At 38.4% G+C, this 21,308-nt stretch overlaps 1 protein-coding gene across 1 annotated transcript in view; it reads left to right on the top strand.

Moving 5' to 3' along the window:
* Nucleotides 1-1,787, top strand: part of LOC137498928 (uncharacterized) — a 44,534-nt gene extending 42,747 nt beyond the window's left edge. The window contains exon 4 of the mRNA XM_068226775.1: nucleotides 1,615-1,787. Within this exon, the coding sequence (XP_068082876.1) occupies nucleotides 1,615-1,787 (173 nt within the window). The remainder of the gene's footprint in view (nucleotides 1-1,614) is intronic.
* The last annotated feature ends 19,521 nt before the right edge of the window (nucleotides 1,788-21,308 follow it).

The raw sequence follows: 21,308 nt of genomic DNA, 5'->3' as shown, positions 1-21,308 counted from the left end.
TTCCTCTTTTGCCTCGGAGAATAAACTTAAAATTCATTTGTCATCTCACTCTGGAGTAAGACCCTATAAATGTAAAGTCTGTTCGGCGAGTTTTACCCGAGCAAGCTCGCTTTATAGCCACAAACGGACTCACTCTGTGGTTAGACCTTATTCCTGTAACGAATGCGACCGTACATTCTCCTTTCCAAGGGATTTAAAAATTCACAAGTTGTGTCACTCAGGATTGCCGCCTCGACGGTACAAATGTACAGTTTGTGAGAAGGCTTTTACTAGTAAATATAATCTTCGTGATCACCAACATGTTCACTGCGGAGAAAAACCATATTCCTGTAAGGAATGCAATATGTCCTTCCCTCATCGGAGTAGTCTAAAATTTCATATGTTACGTCACTCAGCAGAAAGGCTTCAATGTAATGAATGCAATGCTACTTTTATTGACAAGAGTTCTCTAAGGTCCCACATGGTAACGCATTCAGCGTTAAGACCATATAAATGTACAGTATGCAATTTTGCTTTTGCACATAAACAGACGCTAAAAAATCACATGATCGATCACTCTGGAGTTAAGCTATACTGCTGTAATGAATGCAAACGTTCTTTTTCTCGCAAGGGTACCCTGAGAGATCATATGTTGACCCATTCTGGGGAGAGGCCATTCTGTTGTAATGAATGCGGTAGTACTTTTTCTTTGAAGTGTGCACTGAAAACGCATATCTCAGCTCATTTCAGAAAAGATGGCGGTAGGCTCTCACTATTGTAGAGGCCGCAGGGCTTGCGGGTTTTTTAGACATGTATTAGAAGTAAATCCTAATCACATCTTTCCCTTTATTAAACATTTTATTTTACATAACTGACCATGGTGTATTCATGATGACATCTGTCTTCCAACTGAGTGCATGAGTCAACTTAGCTCCATCTAGTACAGTACGCATATGACGTCAGTCCTTTTGTTCCATGATTAAATTCGCTATTCAATACAACTTACCACACTTCACCCTCAAAACTAACCTTCAACTGATCGCACGACTCAATACCGCACTATCTTATAACTGATTAGTCATGTGATGTCACATACTGAACGCCTCATTTGCCTTATTTTGACGCCCTACTTCATGAAAACTGCGTTCCTGATTTTAGATTCTTTCCTTGCAACACGTAGCCTACTTTCTTGTCTGTAATTCTGACCTTGAACATAATCGTGTATTACTCACCTTCGGCTATATAGGCGCTCAACTCAAACAGTTAAGTCTTAATTTTTCCTTTCCATGTACCATTATTGAGGAACATAAGTCTACGTTAGAAATCCGACTGTTGTAAAGAATACAGTAATTTCCCTTCCTATATTTCTAATGGTTTGTTGCAGTACCTCGGAATAATAAATGATCACAATACTGCTCTTACTGATGGGAATCATTAACATTATTACACAACGCTGATAAATGGATTCAGCCTTCAAGAGCATACATTTTCTTAAACCCTCAGAACTATATGCTCGCTTACATTTAGTTTGAAACTGTCGCTGTTGACATAGCACTAATTTGTTCATAGTAAGTGGTTCTTTTGTTCTGTTGTCTTACATTTTCCAGTTTCTCGACTTTGTGGTCTTTGCTTCAGAGGGCAGTATGTTCGATTCCTGGCCGGCTGGATATGGTTCATTCCTCTGGCTCAAGGACTGTGTTGTTGTACTGTCCAAACAATCCCTGCAACCCAACATTTACAACAGTCCTGCACCACAATTACAAGCTGTTTCCTTCACACGCACCCTTGGAGTGTCTACACCAGGCTAGATATAGCCCCATGAAATTGTATTTTATACTAACATCTTTACGGGTATGGACAACTTTCGGAAGCTTTCTTTAATGCATGTAGGTGAAATGGCTTATTTCTTCCAGTTTTTATACCATACTTAGTTGTTGCATTCCGGTACAAATTAATATGTATTTTACATAATAACAGGTAACAGATTTAATTTTATCATGCTGAAATTTTTTGACATTGTTGTATTCCTTCCAGAAATTTAAAAAAAATTGTTTTTAAATTTCCAGCACTGAACTCGAAATTCACACGAAAATTCAAAGTATTTTAAAACCCATTACAACTTATGATAAGAGGGAGCATTTTATGCAGAGCAAAATACTGGAGTATTGCAAAGTAAGAAAACACAAAATATTTCCTCGCTCTAGAACTGGCCTACCGAGCGAGTTGGCCATGAAGTTATGGGCCCACAGCTGTGAGTTTGCGTCCAGGAGATAGTGGGTTGCAGCCACACTGTCAGCAGCCCTGATGATGGTTTTCTGTGGTTTCCAATTTTCCACACCAGGCAAATGCTGGGGATGTACGTCATTAAGGCCATAGTGGATTCCTCCCTACTCCTAGGACTTTCTTATCCCATCATTGCCATAAGACCTGTCTGTGTTGCTTCAATGTAAAGACAGTTGTAAAAAGAAATTGCCCTTCACTATCTCCCCTTAAGATCTAATTCATCCTTGGATATTTTCTGCCACTACAGACATTTTCTCATTTTTCTCTTGATCATTGTTTTTCTTTCTTTCCTGAGCCACAGGCAAGGTACTGTCCTTCACCAAGTGAAAGTGCAGATTCCCTGCTGTAAAATGCTGTGTGTTTTTTTACAAGTTGTTGCACCGACTCAGGTTTTATGGCAACAGTGGGATAAGAAAGGGCTAGGAATGGGAAGAAAGAAGCCATGGCCTTAATTAAGGTATAGCCTCAGCAATTGTTTAGTGTGAAAGTGGGGAAACCCAGAGAACCTTCTTCAGGTTGTCGACAGTGGTTCTGGAACCCACTATCTTCCGGATACAAGCTCACAGCTGAGTGCTCCTAACCATGTGGCCAAGTTGCCCGGCACTGTAGGGATTAATTTGAAGCCAGTCGCTGGTACACAGATTCTGTCTTTAACACAACAGAAGGATTAACTCACAACTGGTACTTTTGTAGCCTTTGGCTGGTTTTCCTTCTCCTAGTTGTCTGTTATAAAAACATCAAGCATTTACATGTTTAGGACAAGTTCACTGGTGACATTAGTTAGTTAACGTGCAATGTATGAGATTAGCATTAATTGCTCCCTTAATTTTTTCTACATCTAGAATATTATTGAAAAATCGATGCCTATCATGCTGAGTCAGCTTCAAGTTGCCCTCTTTTTGCCCATTCAGGTTTACTTTACTATACTGTGAAGAGCAGCACCATCCCACTTGGTAACACTCCTCCCTCTCAATTTTGTGGCATGAAACATACACTTCTCTTTCGTTCAAATGGGCATGGGTTTTGACATCCCATCTGGCAACATTGAGGTGTTGCAAAAACTTTTCTCAAGAAACCTCTTCAACAGAATTTCATATTCTGTTGCTGAATACTGCTGCCCCTCTTGGATCAATAGTGTTCACACAAAGAAGATCAATGTACAACTCAATCAGGCAATGCGCATAATCTCGGGTTGTATTCGGAGCACGAACACACTATGGCTTCCTGTTCTCAGCAGTATTGCACCTCCAGCCCTAAGACGATCAGAAGCTCTCCTAAAGCTTTGGAAGAACATTCAGCAGAACCCCCAACTACCCATCCATCAAGATATTACGCACACTGACATCCACGAGTCAAATCAAGGAAACCACCCTGGCGTACAGCAGTGGATCTTGAAAGAACCTCTTTTCATGTTAACAGTTCATGGAAAGCCCAGTGGGATCAGTCTTTGGTGGTGAACAAACATCTGGTTGAGAATCCTTCTAAACGAGTACAAGGATTTGATCTTCCAAGACGACAGTGGAGAATCATCAATGGGATAAGAACTGGACAAGGCAGATGTGGTTATCTGTTGTGCAAATGGGGTTGGACTAGGTCTGCAGATTGTGATTGTGGTGCATCATCTCAGTCAATCCACCACATTGTTGCTGACTGCCCAATTCGAGCTTTCAAAAGTGTTACAAGTGAACTATGTAGGATGAGTGGAATGTAATTTTTTTGAGACTTTATTGGCGAAGTACCATATAATGTTTTATTTATCATGACCTAACCTGTACTGTTATTTGTAGAGCATAAGATAATTTAATGACCTAACCTGTACTGTATAATGTTGTAACAGGCATTTGTAAATAGTAGAATTCTGTCTATAGTTCCTGGAAAGATCTAGAAAGTTACATAACTTTTGTACTGGGTGTGTTACTTTGTTGGTATGTGTTCTAGAAAGTGTGTTCTGTTTATTCTGGAAAAATACGACTTTCGCGATCGTGCGTATTCTAGAATGTTAGGCAAAGTTCGCAATCGAAAGTAAGATTGTGATTGGTGAGTCTAGGTGGCGATAGGGAACACGTGCATGCTGATTGGTTGCCTCCAAGGCCAGTAATTCCTACATATAGTGAGCGAGGCAGTGTTCGAAAGTATTCTGTATCCTGAATTCTGTCGGTCTCGGTTTATCTGTCTGCGAGCAGCCTATCTGGATGACGTCCCTCCGGTTTTCGGGATGGCACACTCCTCGGGTAAGCACTCTTGAATTCCGTTCCTGCTAAAAATTCCGTAATGTTCCGATTTGGTTTTCATACAGGAGTCTGCCCTAACCTCGCCTAGATTCACCAAATTAGTTACTTATGATGCCTTAGTTTTTCAGCTAGACTTACCTGTTCGTTTCCGAGGCATTCCCGTTTTGTTTCACTAAAATATGTATATTGTAGTTTAATAGTATTTCCCTTGGGGTTTGCCTCTGATAGTTCTGTATCACTTTAGGTACGCTAGATTTTGGATAACCTGTAAATTGCATTGTACCACTGCATTGGTAACTGGATGTACAGTTGATTTGTAATTTGAATTTACACTGCTACGAACAACCTATGTATATCACCGAACTTATAGCTCATAACTTGGAATGTATATGTAGAATTACCTTGTAAATAATATTTTAAAAACTAAGGATCACGGTGATTCATTTCAGAATCCGCTATCTAAGCCATGTCCATGGCTTTGGTAGGTTCCCAGCCCTTCCATCTTCCCGTTTTGTCGTTCACTATTTGGCCCTACTGATAGTTACGTACTTGTTTTGTTGAAGATCCGCGTAAAGGCTAGTTACTGTTTTTCCAAATGTGTAGTGTTTTCTTATATCGTGTATTGTACTCTCACCTTCCCTTTTTAACTGTGCTTGTGCCTTGTTTAGTGTTACCCCTGTAGTAGAGGTAACAAAAGGAACGCTAATGGACATTCACCACACATCAGATGAAGCAGTTGATTGGGTCAAAATGCTAGACCTAGAGTTATAGTATTGTACGGACGTGTGACTACGCACATTTACCTTGAACTATATACATGTGTGTACATAGATTCATCATACGATAAATAAAATAAATAATAACAGAATTTCATCAGTGCCTTTTCCATTGCATTGGTGGATCCATAACAGTTTATTTCAAATTCACCTGACCTGTGACCCTCATACAAGGAATCAAATTCAGCACTGTTCTTCCTCAGATCCCTTTCGATTATAATGCAAAGATGATGGTATTTTGACAGTACACAATAATCCAACACAGCAGTCAAAATGTCAATAACACACCACACAAAATAATTTGAAGTATGATCAATATGTACCATGCTGCAAGAAATGAATCATAAATGTCTGGTTATCACAAGCTCCATGTGCATTATGCACTACTTGTGCTGTCATTCAGAAAATTTATTCATTTTTTTTCCCCTCATCTGTTGATATTGGAAGATAATTTGCAAAAGATTTTAGTCCTACTGAGTTCTTTCCTGTACCAAGAGAAATTTTCTCCAACTCTCTCCTAAATTAGTAAATGTTTCAACCATTGCACTGTTGACATGGAAGGCAGGTCATCCAGAGTTCTCATCTTTCATGTGAGATGAATTATATTCATTAGCTGAAATGTAATCACAGTTTTGCATTAACTGTAATTTTAGACAAAAAATCATGTATTTGCCTAAATTCAACAAAAAGAGATTAGTTTTTACATTCAACATACTGTGGTACTTTTGCAAGGGTTTGCCACACATCCCTATGGACTAGGATGTAATTCACCTCTCCAATGTCTGGTTTTGCCTGGAATAACTAAACACATTTATTTTTCTTTCTGATGCATTGTGTTAAGCCTCTGTGGCTCAGGTAGCAGCATGCCGGCCTCTCACTTCTGAGTTGTGTGGTTCAAATCCCAGTCATTCATGTGAGATTTGAGCTGGACAAAGCAGAGGTGGAACAGGTGATTATCTGGGTATTCTGGTTTTCCCTGCTATCTTGGATTCCAGCAACACTCTCCAATATCATCTAATTTCATCTGTCATTCATTAATCATTGCCCCAGAGGAGAGCAAAAGGCTTTGGCAGCTGGCACAATTCCTATCCTCGCCACTAGATGGGGTGTCTATTCCTTTCCCGACTCAATCGAATGACTGCAAACCGGCTGTGGATAATCATTCTCATGCATTGTGTTCTAAATCTGGCAAGTCACTAACTGAACTAATTTCTGGTTCTGCATTCAAACATTTCTTTTATCTAGTGCTAATTTACCAGGAATGATGTGTCTTTACTGGTCTTTAGCTGCTTCTGGGACCCTTTCGTCTTTCCATTGCGGCACAAATACTCTATGCAATTAATAAATTATTTTAAACCTTATAAACTAAAATTATACATTATTCAGACCTACTACACTATTGTAAACAAGTTAAAAATAAATGTACTCAGTATAAAACTAATAATTTCATGTTACTTTGTGCACTGGACTGAGACTTATTCCGATATAAATCTCAGGAACCATGTGGGTAATGCTCTAAACATCTGAACTACAAAATAAATCCTTACGAATATAAATAATCCAAGTAAACACATGTGACAAATAATTACTATGCTTCATTGCCCTCCATTCAATGATTTTTCAATAGTAAAATTAATTTACGAGAATGAGTATTTACATTGACTATGTAATTAACAAACAATTGCCAATATTAGCACCTAATATTTTGCAGCAAGTACATCTTGGTACATTCAAATCATGAACGAAAAACATGTTGTAACATATTTTGCTTCATCAGGGCGTCTCCCAGACCCTTAAATTCATAACAACCTGCTTTCAGATAGTTGCTAACTGGTGTTAAAATAGCAGAGTGATTAAATTGATAGCATTATCTGGTAAACAGCTGGACTATATTAACTTGAATAAATGAAAAACAGTTTTGGGCCAAAAATAATATATATATATATCACTCTTTATATTTTATTATGAATATTATTTACTTACTGCAGATGCATACTTTGCTTGATTATATACATGTAATAGACTGTGTTATTGGACTTCAGAAATACCGTGAAACACAATATAATACTTAGAAAAGTCATGTCGTCAATCAGAATCCTTATCGTATTCATTGTACATCTCCCTCGTCGAAAGCCGAATTTCTCTTCTGGTAAGGCATTGTCTTCCTCTTCTATCCGTCTCGTTGTTAGTAACCTGGTAAATAGTTTAAAGATATTGCTTTCTAAGGCAATTCCACTGTACGAATCTAGGCAACTCGTGTTTCCCTTTCCTTTATATAAGATCTTCATAAGACAGATGGGACTAACCAAATTCTGTTTGATGTAATTAGTAATGTAAACATATTTTAATGGCCATTGGCTGCAGTATAATCTTTATACTTAGAAAAGTGTGAAAACATTAAATTACCAATGGAATCCTTAACGGTAATCCTCTTCACCATGTTCGGCATACCTCAGCCATACCAGACTGCTATGCGCCATAAAAACAACTGTATAACAATATCAATAAAAATACGAAGTATTTCTGTCTTTTCGGGGGTAATCTTACTTCGCCCACATTGTCCTTTTCCAGACTGCTCCTGAACTTGCAAGGTCAATCAGTAAAGGTGGATTTTCGGTGGTAAATTCACGCCTCAATAAATTAATGACTAATTAGTTCGCCCTTGATATTAATACGGAACAAGTATTTTATTCATAAAAACAGTGGTTATTTAAATGAGCCCGCATGCAAACCAATTAAACTTACCTCTTGCAGAAGTTATTAGACAAAACCTGGCAGCCGCTGTACAAGATCCAGCCACTCAACAATGAATTCTATTCTCTCCGCCGACGAAACTGAGACTGCCGGCATGCTACGTCAAGGCGTAGGCTATTTTAGGATGTCATGAAAAATGTGAAGACTGTAACATCAAACAAAGTATACGGTTGTCGGAAACAAAGTGAACAATGTATATGTGCGTGAGAGCGTTAAATTATCGGCTGCTGAAGTTAGTTACATACATCGCTTCACAGGCGGATTCAAATTGCCAACTTACATTTTCCGACCAGAATCTGCAGTAATGAATGAGACTTTGTGGGCCCTATTAGAATTTGATACATATTTCACTCATGTGTGATCTAAAGATAGACCATCAAGCCAAGTATCGCATTTCCTCACATCAGCCATTTCGTTATCAAAGCAGTCTTCATCTTTGTATATTTAACATGATCTTTAATATATATTCTTGATGTTTATTACTTTGAACAATGTTTTTTACAATCACAGTACTAGTTTAATAACTGGGTGTTCTACTTTACTTCAGTCGCATCTTATGCTAACTTTTGTTATTTACACTGATTTCAGTAATTCAGAGCAGACATAAATTGAGAACCAGTGACATTATATTGTAATTTTCTCTTAATTATCCCATTATCATTTTCAATTATGAAGTTGATTACCCATTACCCTGATGTTTCAGAATGGTAGCATGTACGATGGTGAACAAAATACGAATAATATTGATGGAATATTCAGTGTGCATTTACATCGTAATCTGATCCATTTTTTCATTGTCCTACTTAGTACCTACTGTTACATTCTCCTAAGTCTTCGAAATAGAATTTCACAGCGGAAGAGAAAAAATAACGTGAAGTGCTACAAAGTAGCACAGCCAAAGTTCTAGACATATCACATATAACACATGTGATCCTATGTAAATGTTAACACCACGGGATGTCTTACACACGGTTAATAAATTTAAACAGTATACACATTTTCAAGGACAATTATGTAAGGAAACATTTCCTCGGCTCGGGATGGTTGGACAACATGTACATGAATTCATTCTTTGTATTGGGTAGAATATGCATCATTAGACTGCGCCATACTCCACGTCGTTCGTTCTACTGAACAGTAACTTGTTTTGCAATATACCCCACTCCGGTATTTAAAAAGTACCTGTTATGAATATTCAATCAAACGGTTTTTAGAGGTAAAGTAAAATAATTAACATTAGCTTTTTCATGAGAATCAAAACAAGATGTTAACTAAAATATTCCTCATCAGCTTTTCTCCCTCCCCTGCGAACTATGTGACCTTGCGGCGGTGGGGAGGCTTGCGTGTTCCGATGAGGCAGGTAGCCGAGCCGCAGGTGCAACCACATCGAACGGGTGGCTCTTAAGTGACCAGACTAACAAATGGTTCATCGAAAGAGGGATAGCATCCTTACGGAAGTTGTAATGGCGGCAGTCTGGATGATTGATATGGCCTTGTAATAATACCTAACCTGTCTTAGCTGTGTTGGTCCTGATAAACGGGAATCTACAGTCGTAACTAACTCCCAAGGACGTGCAGATCTCTCTGTATGAATGATGTACTGAAATAGCTTCCTTCCGGAGGTAAAATAGTCCCCCATTTGGGTCTCAGATGCAATAATCAGGAAGATGCAACCTTATATTCTGCGAGTAGGGGCGTGGGATATTAGAAATTTGAATTGCTGTGATAGGTTAGAGAATCTGGAAAGGGAGATGGATGACTTAAGATAGATTCAGTTGGTATAAGTGAAGTACGTTGGCCGGAAGGGCTGGATGTTCGGTTAGATGATTACATAATTATCAACACAAAATCAAACAGGGGAAATGCAGGAGTTGGTTTAATAATGAATAAGAAAATAGGGCACCGTGTAAGCTACAACGACCAGAATACTGAAAGGATTATCGTTGTTAAGGTAGACACCAAACCAATGCTCTCCACAACAGTGAAGTCCTAAATGCCTAGTAGTACAGCAGATGATGGAGAAATCGAAAGAATATATGAAGAGGTAGAAGATTTAATACAATATGTAAAGGATGACGAGAATCTAATTGTGATGGAAGACTATAATACAGTGGTTGGCCAACGAATAGAAGGTAATACAGTAGGAGATTCGAATTGGGACAAAGGAATGAAAGAGGAAGTCGGTTGGTTGGACTCTGCCCCGATCATAATTTAGTCCTTGCTAATACTTGGTTGAAACACCACTATCGACTGTTGGATACGTGGATGTGACCTGGAGACACTGGAAGGTAATCAAATAGACATGATTATGATTAGGCAGAGATTCAGAAACCAGGTGTTGGATTGCAAAACTTTCCCAAGGACAGACCTGGACTCTGACCACAGTTTGTTGGTCATGCAATTCCATCTGAAGTCAAAGAAAGGAAGGAATCCAAGGAGATGGGATGTAGACAATTTTAAAGATAAGAGCGTGAGGAAATGTTTTAAGCAACATGTTGCGAAGGACTAATGAACAACAGCTGAAGGAAACACAATAGAGGACTGCTTAAGGAATGTTAGGAATAAAGGAAAAATCAACTAAGAACCAGTGGATAAGTTAGGATATAATAGGCGCATTGACGAACGACGAAAGTACAAGATTGAGAAAAATGAGGAGAATAGAAAGGAATACAGGGCATTAAAGAAAGAAGTGGGTAGGAAATGCAGGGCAGCAAAGGAGAAACGACTGAAGGAGAAGTGCAAGGCTGTACGTTCAAGGAAAGGTAGATGCTGCATACAGGAAAATCAAGGAAAACCTTTGGAGAAAGGAAAACTAGGTGTATAAGTATTAAGAACTCAGATGGAAAACACCTTCAGGGAAAGAAAACAAGGCAAAAAGATGGTATGAACATATCCAACTGTAGTATTAGGGTAAAGGCGTAGATGACATTGTTCTGGAACGAGAACATGCTCTTGCAGCTGATGAAACGCGAGACTAAATTTAGAGGACAGAATTTGACAGAGCTTTTGGAACAAGACACCCGGAATTGATGACATTCCCTCTGAATTACTGCCAGCCTTAGGAGAAACCAGCATGCGATTATATTCCATTTAGTGCGTAAGACGTACGATATAGCTGAAGTGTTATCATATGTTTTGGTAGAATGCTGTTGTGCATATTCCAAAGAAACCCGGTGCTGACAAGTGTAAAAACTACCGCACCATCAGTTGAAAATCTCACACCTGCAAAATTTAACACATATTATTCACAGAAGAATGCAAAGAAAATAGGAAACTGTGGTGAGAGAAAAACAGTTCGGCTTCAGGAGAAATGTAGGAACACGTGAAGTAATCCTGTCTTTGCGTCGGACATTAGAGGATCAAATTATGTGTGCTAAGTTCGCATACATGGCGTTGTCATAAGACCATCAGAAGGTATTGGATGATGTTTTGACCAAGATTTTTGAGATTCTGAAGGCGATCGGGATCAGATATCGAGAACGAATAATTACCTACCATCCGTATAAAAATCTGACTTCAGTGACAAGAATCGAGGACTTTAAGAAGAAGAAGAAACAGCAGCAGTAATCCACAAAGGAGTGAGGCAAGGTTGCAGTTTGTTCCCCTCCATTTCAGTGTTTATATAGAACACGCAGTAAAGGAAATCAAAGAGGACTTTAGGAACAGAATCGCAATCTGAGGAGAGGAATTCAAAACCCTGAGATTTGCTGACTATTGTGCTATTTTATCTGAGACTGCTGAAGATTTGTAGGAATTGCTGAATGGCATGGACAGAGTCTTGAGCAAGGAGTACAGCATGAATCTAAATAAGCCCAAATAAATGTAATGGACTCAATCGAATGAAATTAGGTGATGCAGGAAATATTAGATTAGGAAATAAAGTCTTAAGGGAAGTAAACCATTAGTGTTACTTGGATAGTAAAATAACTATAACGATGACCGGAGTAAGGAGGACATAAAATGCTGACCAGCACAAGCAAGGACGAGCTTCCTTAAGAAAAGAAATTTGGTTTCTTCGAACATTGCTATAGGAATTAGAAACATGTTTTTGAGTATTTTTTTCTGGAGCGGGGTATTGCAAGGAAGTGAAACGTGTACAATAACTAGTTCAGAAAGATAATTGAAGCTTTTCAAATGTGGTGTTACAGAAGAATGCTGAACGTGAGATGGATAGATCGAATCACGAATGAAGGGATAGTGAATCGAATTGGTGGGAGGAGATCTATTTGTCTAATTTCGAACAGAGGACTAGTCCAGTTGGTTTTCGAGGTAGGCCATAAGAACGGTACGGGCAGACCAAGGTATGAATATGACAAGCCGATTAGAGCAAATGTTGAATGCAGCAATTACATAAAATGAAAAGTTTAGCACAGGATAGGATGGCATGGAATGCTGCATCAAACCAGTCTATGGACTGACGACTTAAACAACAGCTTTTATCATGGGAAGTAAAACAGTATGTTAAGTATCTAGCGGCCAGCAGTTCACTGTGAAATGTACGCCATAGGACATATTATCTGGGCACATATGAAGAAAAATTGCAAAAATAAACCGAGTAAATGTTGAAGAGAAGAGAAAAGTCATAAATGAGACACAAAACCTATGCAAAGAGACCTCATGTCCCCTAATGCAGGAACTCAGGAAAAATGCCACAGAAATTTGAAAAGAATATGGAGAAAAAAATCATCTTCAAAACGTCATTCCCGCGCAGCCAGTCCTGGACTCAATTGGTACGATTAGAAAATGATGATATTCCTAGTGATGGACTATAAACAATTTAGTCATTGTAAATAGTTGGAAAAACGTTTATTAAATTTTAAAAACTAAAAAATATGACATTATAGTCTCCTCTTTCCCGGGGTTGCGCAGTCGGCGGAGCGCGAGTCACAACGGTTGGAAAGTTCGCAGAGCCGTCTTTACTATTTCGGGACAGACCATTTAAAGTTTATATTTTCAGGGCTGTAGGTGATTGCATAGGTGACACAGCATAATGAAAATCAGAACAAAACAACAATTACATTTATTAAAATAACAGTCTGGACATGAAAATAAAAAAGTAAATAAATAATATTCAATTATAATATGAATGCTCCTGGATTTGTTAACATGGGCTTATTTACGTTGCATGTTTTTGTTTTCCTTTCTTTTACAATCCGATGTTCTTTGAATTCCTTGTTCGTAATAATGCCTCCGGTCTAAACCGTTCATCCAAAGTAACTGCAACATTGAACAGATTACATAATATTAGTGAAAATATCGTTACACTCGAATATTACTACATCCAATTATAAATTCACGTTTTAAAACTCACCAAAAGATTTTCGTAAATTTCTTAAGATAAGGCTTGCCTTCTCTACTATCCTCTTTACAATGAATAATCATTCAATATTTCTTTAACAAATAAATTCATTACAAGAATTATTCACAATTCTATTACCAAATTTTCGAATTGTCTGGCTGATTCTTTCAATTTCTTAACAAATTCTTTACAAATTAATTCAACTTCTATACAAATGCTTGGCGAATTCTATACAAATTAATTCAGACAAATTCTTTGGCAAGTTTCCCCTCCTTCTCAGAATACGTACGACTGTGTTCCCACATTTTTATTTCAAATAATCATCCATTTCCTAAGTTACTTATTAGCTGAGTAGTAGAGTATAATCACAAATAAATGTGCAACAAACTGTATCAAAATTCATATCACAGAACTACGTGAAAAATCACCAAAGAAATCCTACGATAAGAAATATCACGCAGTCGCATAATCTCCCTAATTATTTATGCAAAAAATTTATCATCGCACACAGTTCATTACTATTATTTTTATTATTATCACTCCCTTCTGGATTATGTTGAAGACCCTTGCATAATAATATTCATAGATCATAGCAATGAATAACACCGTGATATGCAATAAATGACCTTGCGTACTTCCAAGCGTACCATTCTGTCTTCAGATTGTTGGGCGTCTGAATTCCAATACTTGTCCAAAAATGCGGCTTTAAATCCGTCAAAATCGTCAAAACTATTCTTAAATGCCATGAACCAAGTATGAGCTGAGGAATATAAATATCTCTCCGTTACTCGTAATTGACGTTCTGGTGGCATTTCTTTATCACTGAAATATTCCTGCAGGTCTTTTATGTATGTTTTAGGGGTTGGTCCATTCTGATAATTACATTTACGAGGTTGATTTTCCTGTAAGCATTTGATGTTCACGATCTGTATTCTATTTACCCTCTTGTCCGCCTGAATTGGATACTTGCTCTTGAACTTCTTTCTCCTCTACTGGTTTTGGTGTGGAACTAACTAATCCAGCGTTAACTTGCTGTTTCATCCTCGATTGTCTCTCTATCATCGAGGCTGTTACTACTCGTGTACTATCATTGTACATTCGCAATGTTTTTATTTCTTTCGCTATGTTTGATATTTCATTAGACATCTTCAACTTGTCTTCCATTTGTCCTACAATTCCGCGAGCTGGAAGAAGTTCGCGATCCACCTTGGTCACTACATCCTCTACTGATTTTCTATTATTGTTAACCATTGTTTCTAGACTGTCAATTCCACTAGTAATGGTTTCCAGATTCATTTGCACTTCTTGTCGGACTCCTCTATCCCCTTGAATCGCTCGGCGCATCTCAACTGAGCTGCTGACGTGTGATCCTTATTCGCTTTCATCAGTTCACTAGGTTCTGTAATTCTCGCCTCGACATCGTCCTTATGTTTGCTCATGTTTTTGTTGATCGCTTTCTTAAATTTACCTAGCCTTTCATTAAATTCTTGAGCGATTCTAGCTACGGAAGTGGTAATCGTCCTTTCGATTTCCTGTTTTAGCTTACCCCCATTCAACTTTAATTCTCTAACTTATCCTGATTGTCCTTAAACTCACGGAATAATATCTTTACCTCTTGTGCTATCTTAGTTTGATTGTCCTTACACTCACGAGATAACACTTTCACTTCTTGTGCTAATTTAATTTGATTTTCTTTAAAACTAGCTTCCAATTTCGCCTGACTCTCCTACACTCGGACCTCATCGAGTCTATACTAGCCTTACTTTCGGCCCTCATTTCCGAAAACATCCTTCGCAAGGTTTTTAAATCCATCATTAACCATAAACATTGTGTTCGCCAGCAACAGAAATCCTGTACATCTTTGCCCATTCGCATGGATCTGCATCGAAAATCGCCAAAGAATTTGCGTAAAGCCAAGGAAATCAATAAGCACGTTTTCAGTTATACAACAAGTGACCTATACAAAAACAATGTCCAGCTGCGCTATGTCATCACCAACCTTGGTATTCCTATCCATCCAATCATCACCAGTGAATTAACTACCAAAACACAATCTCTTTGCGTTTGCGTCACGACAACGATCGACTAAGCAATGTAATCATAAGTCTGAGAAGATCCCTGAAAATTACTTGCCAGAAAGATCAGTGCCTAAGCAGTGAGGTTTTTTGGTATCGACAGCCCTGAAATTTGGGCGCCAAAAAGGTAGTATGTCCCCTTTACCGGGGTTGCACAGTCGGCGGAGCGAGAGTCCCAACGGTTGGAAAGTTCACAGAGCCGTCCTTACTATTTCGGGACAGACCATTTAAAGTTTATATTTTTAGGGCTGTAGGTGATTGCATAGTGACACAGGATAATGAAAATCAGAATAAAATTACATTTATTAAAATAACAGTCTGGACATGAAAATAAAAAAGTAAATAAATAATATTCAATTATAATATGAATGCTCCTGGATTCGTTAACATGGACTTACTTACGTTGCATGCTTTTGCTTTCCTTTCATTTACAATCCGATGTTCTTTGAATTCCTTGTTCGTAATAATGCCTCCGGTCTAAACCGTTCATCCAAAGTAACTGCAACATTGAACAGATTACATAATATTAGTGAAAATATCGTTACACTCGAATATTATTACATCCAATTATAAATTCACGTTTTTAAGCTCATCACAATATTTTCGTAAGTTTCTTAAGATTAGGCTTGCTTTCTCTATTATCCTCTTTCCTATGAATAATCACTCAATTTTTCTTTAACAAATAAATTCATTACAGGAATTATTCATAATTTCTATTACCAAATTTTCGAATTGTCTGGCTGATTCTTTCAATTTCTTAACAAATTCCTTACAAATTAATTCAACTTCTATACAAATGCTTGGCGAATTCTTTACAAATTAATTCAGACAAATTATCTGGCAAGTTTCCCCTCCTTCTCAGAATACGTACGACTGTGTTCCCACATTTTTATTTCAAGTAATCATCCATTTCCTAAGTTACTTATTAGCTGAGTAGTAGAGTATACTCGCAAATAAATGTGCAACAAACTGTATCAAAATTCCCAAATAGGAGTACGTGAAAAATGACCAAAAAGAATCCTACGATTAGAAGTATCACGCAGTCGCATAATCTCCCTAATTATTTATGCAATAAATTTATCATCGCACACAGTTCAATATTATTATTTTTATTATTACGAATCCCTTCTGGATTATGTTGAAGACCCTTGCATAATAATATCCATAGATCATAGCAATGAATAACACCATGGCATGCAATAAATGACCATAATTAGATGAAAAAAATCATCATCACCAATTATCAATGCTTTACCTCAAGGAAAAAGTCTAAATCCCCGCATTACATAACACTAGTTGTTGAGCCTTATATTATTATTCCCTAAATTACTGACTATATTCCCACAATCACAAATATCTTCTCGACTAACATGGCCCTAGCGGTCATGTTGTCAATTATACTCATACAAAAATCATCACACAATGGTCACTCGCATTTATATCTCAACAACATCATTACATCCTCCCTAATCATTATTATTTTTATTTCCATGATTATTACCTTTAATTGCACCGTCTCGATGAACTGCCTACTGGCTAACAACTATCACAATTCTCTTTTAAGGTCAGAATTATTTTCAAGATATCATTCACTATCAACACTTCTGTTAAATCATTGTTTTAAACTTGTCTGATAAATTTTTACTATTATTGACATGATTTTTAATAAGACCTTTCATACATACATACATACATACATACATACATACATACATACAGACTCTTATGCCTTTCAGCGTTCATTCTGCAAGCCTCTGAGAATTTACTAAACGTCGCCACAATCCTCGATTTGCAACTAGTGTTGTGGCCTCATTTAGTTCTATACCTCGTATCTTTAAATCGTTAGAAACCGAGTCTAACCATCGTTGTCTTGGTCTCCCGCTACTTCTCTTACCCTCCATAGCAGAGTCCATTATTCTCCTAGGTAACCTATCCTCCTCCATGCGCCTCACATGACCCCAACACCGAAGCCGGTTTATGCGTACAGCTTCATCCATCGAGTTCATTCCTAAATTAGCCTTTATCTCCTCATTCCGGGTACCCTCCTGCCATTGTTCCCACCTGTTTGTACCAGCAATCATTCTTGCTACTTTCATGTCTGTTACTTCTAACTTATGAATAAGATATCCTGAGTCCACCCAGCTTTCGCTCCCGTAAAGCAAAGTTGGTCTGAAAACAGACCGAAGTAAAGATAGTTTCGTCAGGGAGCTCACTTACTTCTTACAGAATACTGCTGATCGCAACTGCGAGCTCACTGCATTAGCTTTACTATACCTTAATTCAATCTCACTTACTATATTACCATCCTGGGAGAACACACAACCTAAATACTTGAAATTATCGACCGGTTCTAGCTTTGTATCACCAATCCGACATTCAATTCTGTTGAATTTCTTACCTACTGACATCAATTTAGTCTTCGAGAGTCTAATTTTCATACCATACTCATTGCACCAATTTTCAAGTTCCAAGATATTAGACTGCAGGCTTTCGGCACAGTCTGCCATTGAGACCAAGTCGTCAGCATAGGCCAAACTGCTTATTACATTTCCAACTAACTGAATCCCTTCCTGCCATTTTATACCTTTCAGCAGATGATCCATGTAAACTACGAACAGCAAAGGTGAAAAATTACAGCCCTATCTAACTCCTGTAAGTACCCTGAACCTAGAACTCATTCTACCATCAATTCTCACTGAAGCCCAATTGTCAACATAAATGCCTTTGATTGACTTTAATAATCTACATTTAATTCCATAGTCCCCCAGTATAGTGAACATCTTTTCCCTCGGTACCCTGCCATATGCTTTATCTAGATCTACGAATAATAAACACAACTGCCTATTCCTCTCGTAGCATTTTTCAATTACCTGGCGCATACTGAAAATCTGATCCTGACAGCCTCTCTGTGGTCTGAAACCACACTGGTTTTCATCCAACTTCCTTTCTACTACTGACCGCACCCTACCTTCCAAGATGCCAGTGAATACTTTGCCTGGTATACTAATCAATGAGATACCTCGATAGTTGTTGCAATCCTTCCTGTTCCCTTGCTCATAGATAGGTGCAATTACTGCTTTTGTCCAATCTGAAGGTACCTTACCTACACTCCACGCTAAGTTTACTACTCTATGAAGCCATTTCATCCCTGGCTTCCCACTAGACTTCACCATTTCAGGTCTAATTTCATCTATTCCTGCTGCCTTAAGACAATGGAGTTTATTTACCATCCTTTCCACTTCCTCAAGCATAATTTCACCAACATCATTTTCCTCCTCCCCATGAGCTTGGCTGTTTGCAACGCTACCAGGATGATTTCCTTTTACATTGAGAAGATGTTCAAAATATTCCCTCCACCTCTCCAGTGATTCCCTCAGATCTATTATGAGTTCACCTGAATTACTCAAAACTCTGTTCATTTCCTTTTTCCCTCCCTTCCTAAGATTCTTTATTGCCGTCCAGAAAGGTTTCCCTGCTGCTTTACCTAGCTTTTCCAGGTTATTACAAAAACTTCCCATGATTTCTTTTTGAATTCAACAACTATTTGTTTCGCTCTGTTTTTTTCATCTACGTACTGATCCCTGTCTGCCTCGGCCCTTGTTTGGAGCCATTTCTAATAAGCCTTCTTTTTACGTTTACAGGCTGCTCTCTCTTCCATTCCACCAAGATGTTCGCCTTTTCCCATCTTTACACACAGTTGTTCCTAGGCATTCCCTTGCTGTATCTACTACAGCATGCCTGTATGCCACCCATTCACTTTCTATATCCTGAACCTGCTTACTGTCTACTGTTCGAAACTTCTCACTAATCATATCCATGTACTTCTGTCTAATTTCCTCGTCCTGGAGATTTTCTACCCTTATTCGTTTGCAGACAGATTTCACTTTCTCTTCCCTAGGCCTAGAGATACCTAGTTCACTACATATCAGATAGTGGTCTGTATCATCGAAAAATCCGCGAAAAACTCTTACATTCCTAACAGATTTCCTGAATTCAAAGTCTGCTAGGATATAGTCTATTATGGATCTGGTACTCGTAGCCACCCACGTGTAGCGGTGAATAGCCTTATGCTTGAAGAATGTATTCGTAACAGCTAAACCCATACTAGCACAGAAGTCCAGCAAACGCTTCCCATTCCCATTGGCTTCCATATCTTCCCCACATTTACCAATCGACCTTTCGTATCCTTCAGTTCTATTCCCAACTCTCGCATGGAAATCGCCCATTAGCACTATTCTATCCTTGCTGTTGACCCTGACCACGATGTCACTCAATGCTTCATAAAACTTGTCAACTTCATTCTCATCTGCACCCTCACATGGTGAATACACGGACACAATTCTTGTCCTAATTCGTCCAACTGACAAAACTACCCACATTATTCGCTCATTTACGTGCCTAACAGAAACTATGTTGCGTGCAATGGTATTCCTGATAAAGAGCCCTACACCAGACTCTGCCCTTCCTTTTCTAACACCCGTCAAGTACACTTTATAATCTCCTATCTCTTCCTCATTATCTCCCCTTACCCGAATATCACTTATTCCTTGCACATCCAGATGCATTGCATTTGCTGACACAGCCGGTTCTACCTTCTTTCTTCCATAAGCCACATTAATACTGATAGCTCTCCATCGAATTCCTTTTCGTTCGCCAAGTTGTTTCCAAGGAGTCCCTCGCCTGTCAAATGGGAGTGGGACTCCATTACTCCCATAGGTCCGAGGCTTGCTTAAAATGTTCTGAGCTCGGTAAATTCATGAAGCAGGATGCTACCCTACTTGCACATAGTCCAAGTGAGGATCTCTCCTCTAACGGGTTATGGACCACCGGTGAATTGTATAGTTCCAGCCGCCTGAGCACAAGGAGGGCCATGACTCAGAATATGTCCGAGATGCCCACTCCCATTCCATAGCAACTGGTATCCCGACTCTCAGGACCACTTACTTGGCCACTCAGCCGTTGCCCATGGTTCACGAACTAGGACGTGACTACAGTAACCTACAAATATGAACCATGACCTTTCATTATTATTATTATTATTATTATTATTATTATTATTACTATTACTAAAGCCTTCATTGTCCAGTAATCCATTTTGAGGATCTTAACTATCTCTCATACCATCACTAAATTCACCAACTAATGGGTTATTAATCAATGAATCAATACAGCAATAATTGAAGAAATCAATTAATCAATATCTGCCGTAACTAAAATTGTGAAATTACTACTCCTCTAACTAAACTCAACCTATCCTTTACATAGGAATACAATCTAAGTAGTAATCTACAGAAAGAAAGGATAATGTTCAAGAGTACTTATTGTTTTGATGTGTATCTCCTGCGTCAGGAGTACAGATGTAGCTGCAGCTTCTCTCTCTGGGTTATGGCGGATTATAGATGAACAAGTTCATTGTGCTGGCTCCCACACCTTCATGATTCCAGTTTAGCCAGATGCCTTGACGTTCCCCTGGAATTCCTTCCTGGTCGGTCCATGATGAAAGTCGGCTCTCGTAGATTTGCTGAAACTAAAAGTTTATATTACAATTGGTCCTTCACTTGTTGCATGCCAATAGTTTGCCTTAAAATACTTAAGTGGCTCAGTGATGTACAATACGGTTCAACACTTAGTTAATGATATGAATCTCGGCCCTTTTATAAGTTAGCACTTCATTGAATCTTCATAATTTCAGTTACTACACACGAGCTTGTTACACTTTCTGGGAATATGTTCATCAGCGAAGTAAGCCCTCGAAGTTTCCATTTCAATGATTTTGTTGCTTCTTGGTGCCTACTAGAATATTCTAGAGTCTACTGTAGTCGAAATTCAGCGTAATGTCTTGCTGTGATGGTCCGTGTTTCGTACTATTACACCCAGTCGAATCTAATGCGATGTAATGTCGTACTCAGCT

Source organism: Anabrus simplex, chromosome 3 (genome assembly GCF_040414725.1).
Source record: "Anabrus simplex isolate iqAnaSimp1 chromosome 3, ASM4041472v1, whole genome shotgun sequence".
Taxonomy (NCBI): domain Eukaryota; kingdom Metazoa; phylum Arthropoda; class Insecta; order Orthoptera; family Tettigoniidae; genus Anabrus; species Anabrus simplex.
Note: the sequence above shows the minus strand (reverse complement) of the source record. Positions and strands in the feature narration are given on the sequence as shown.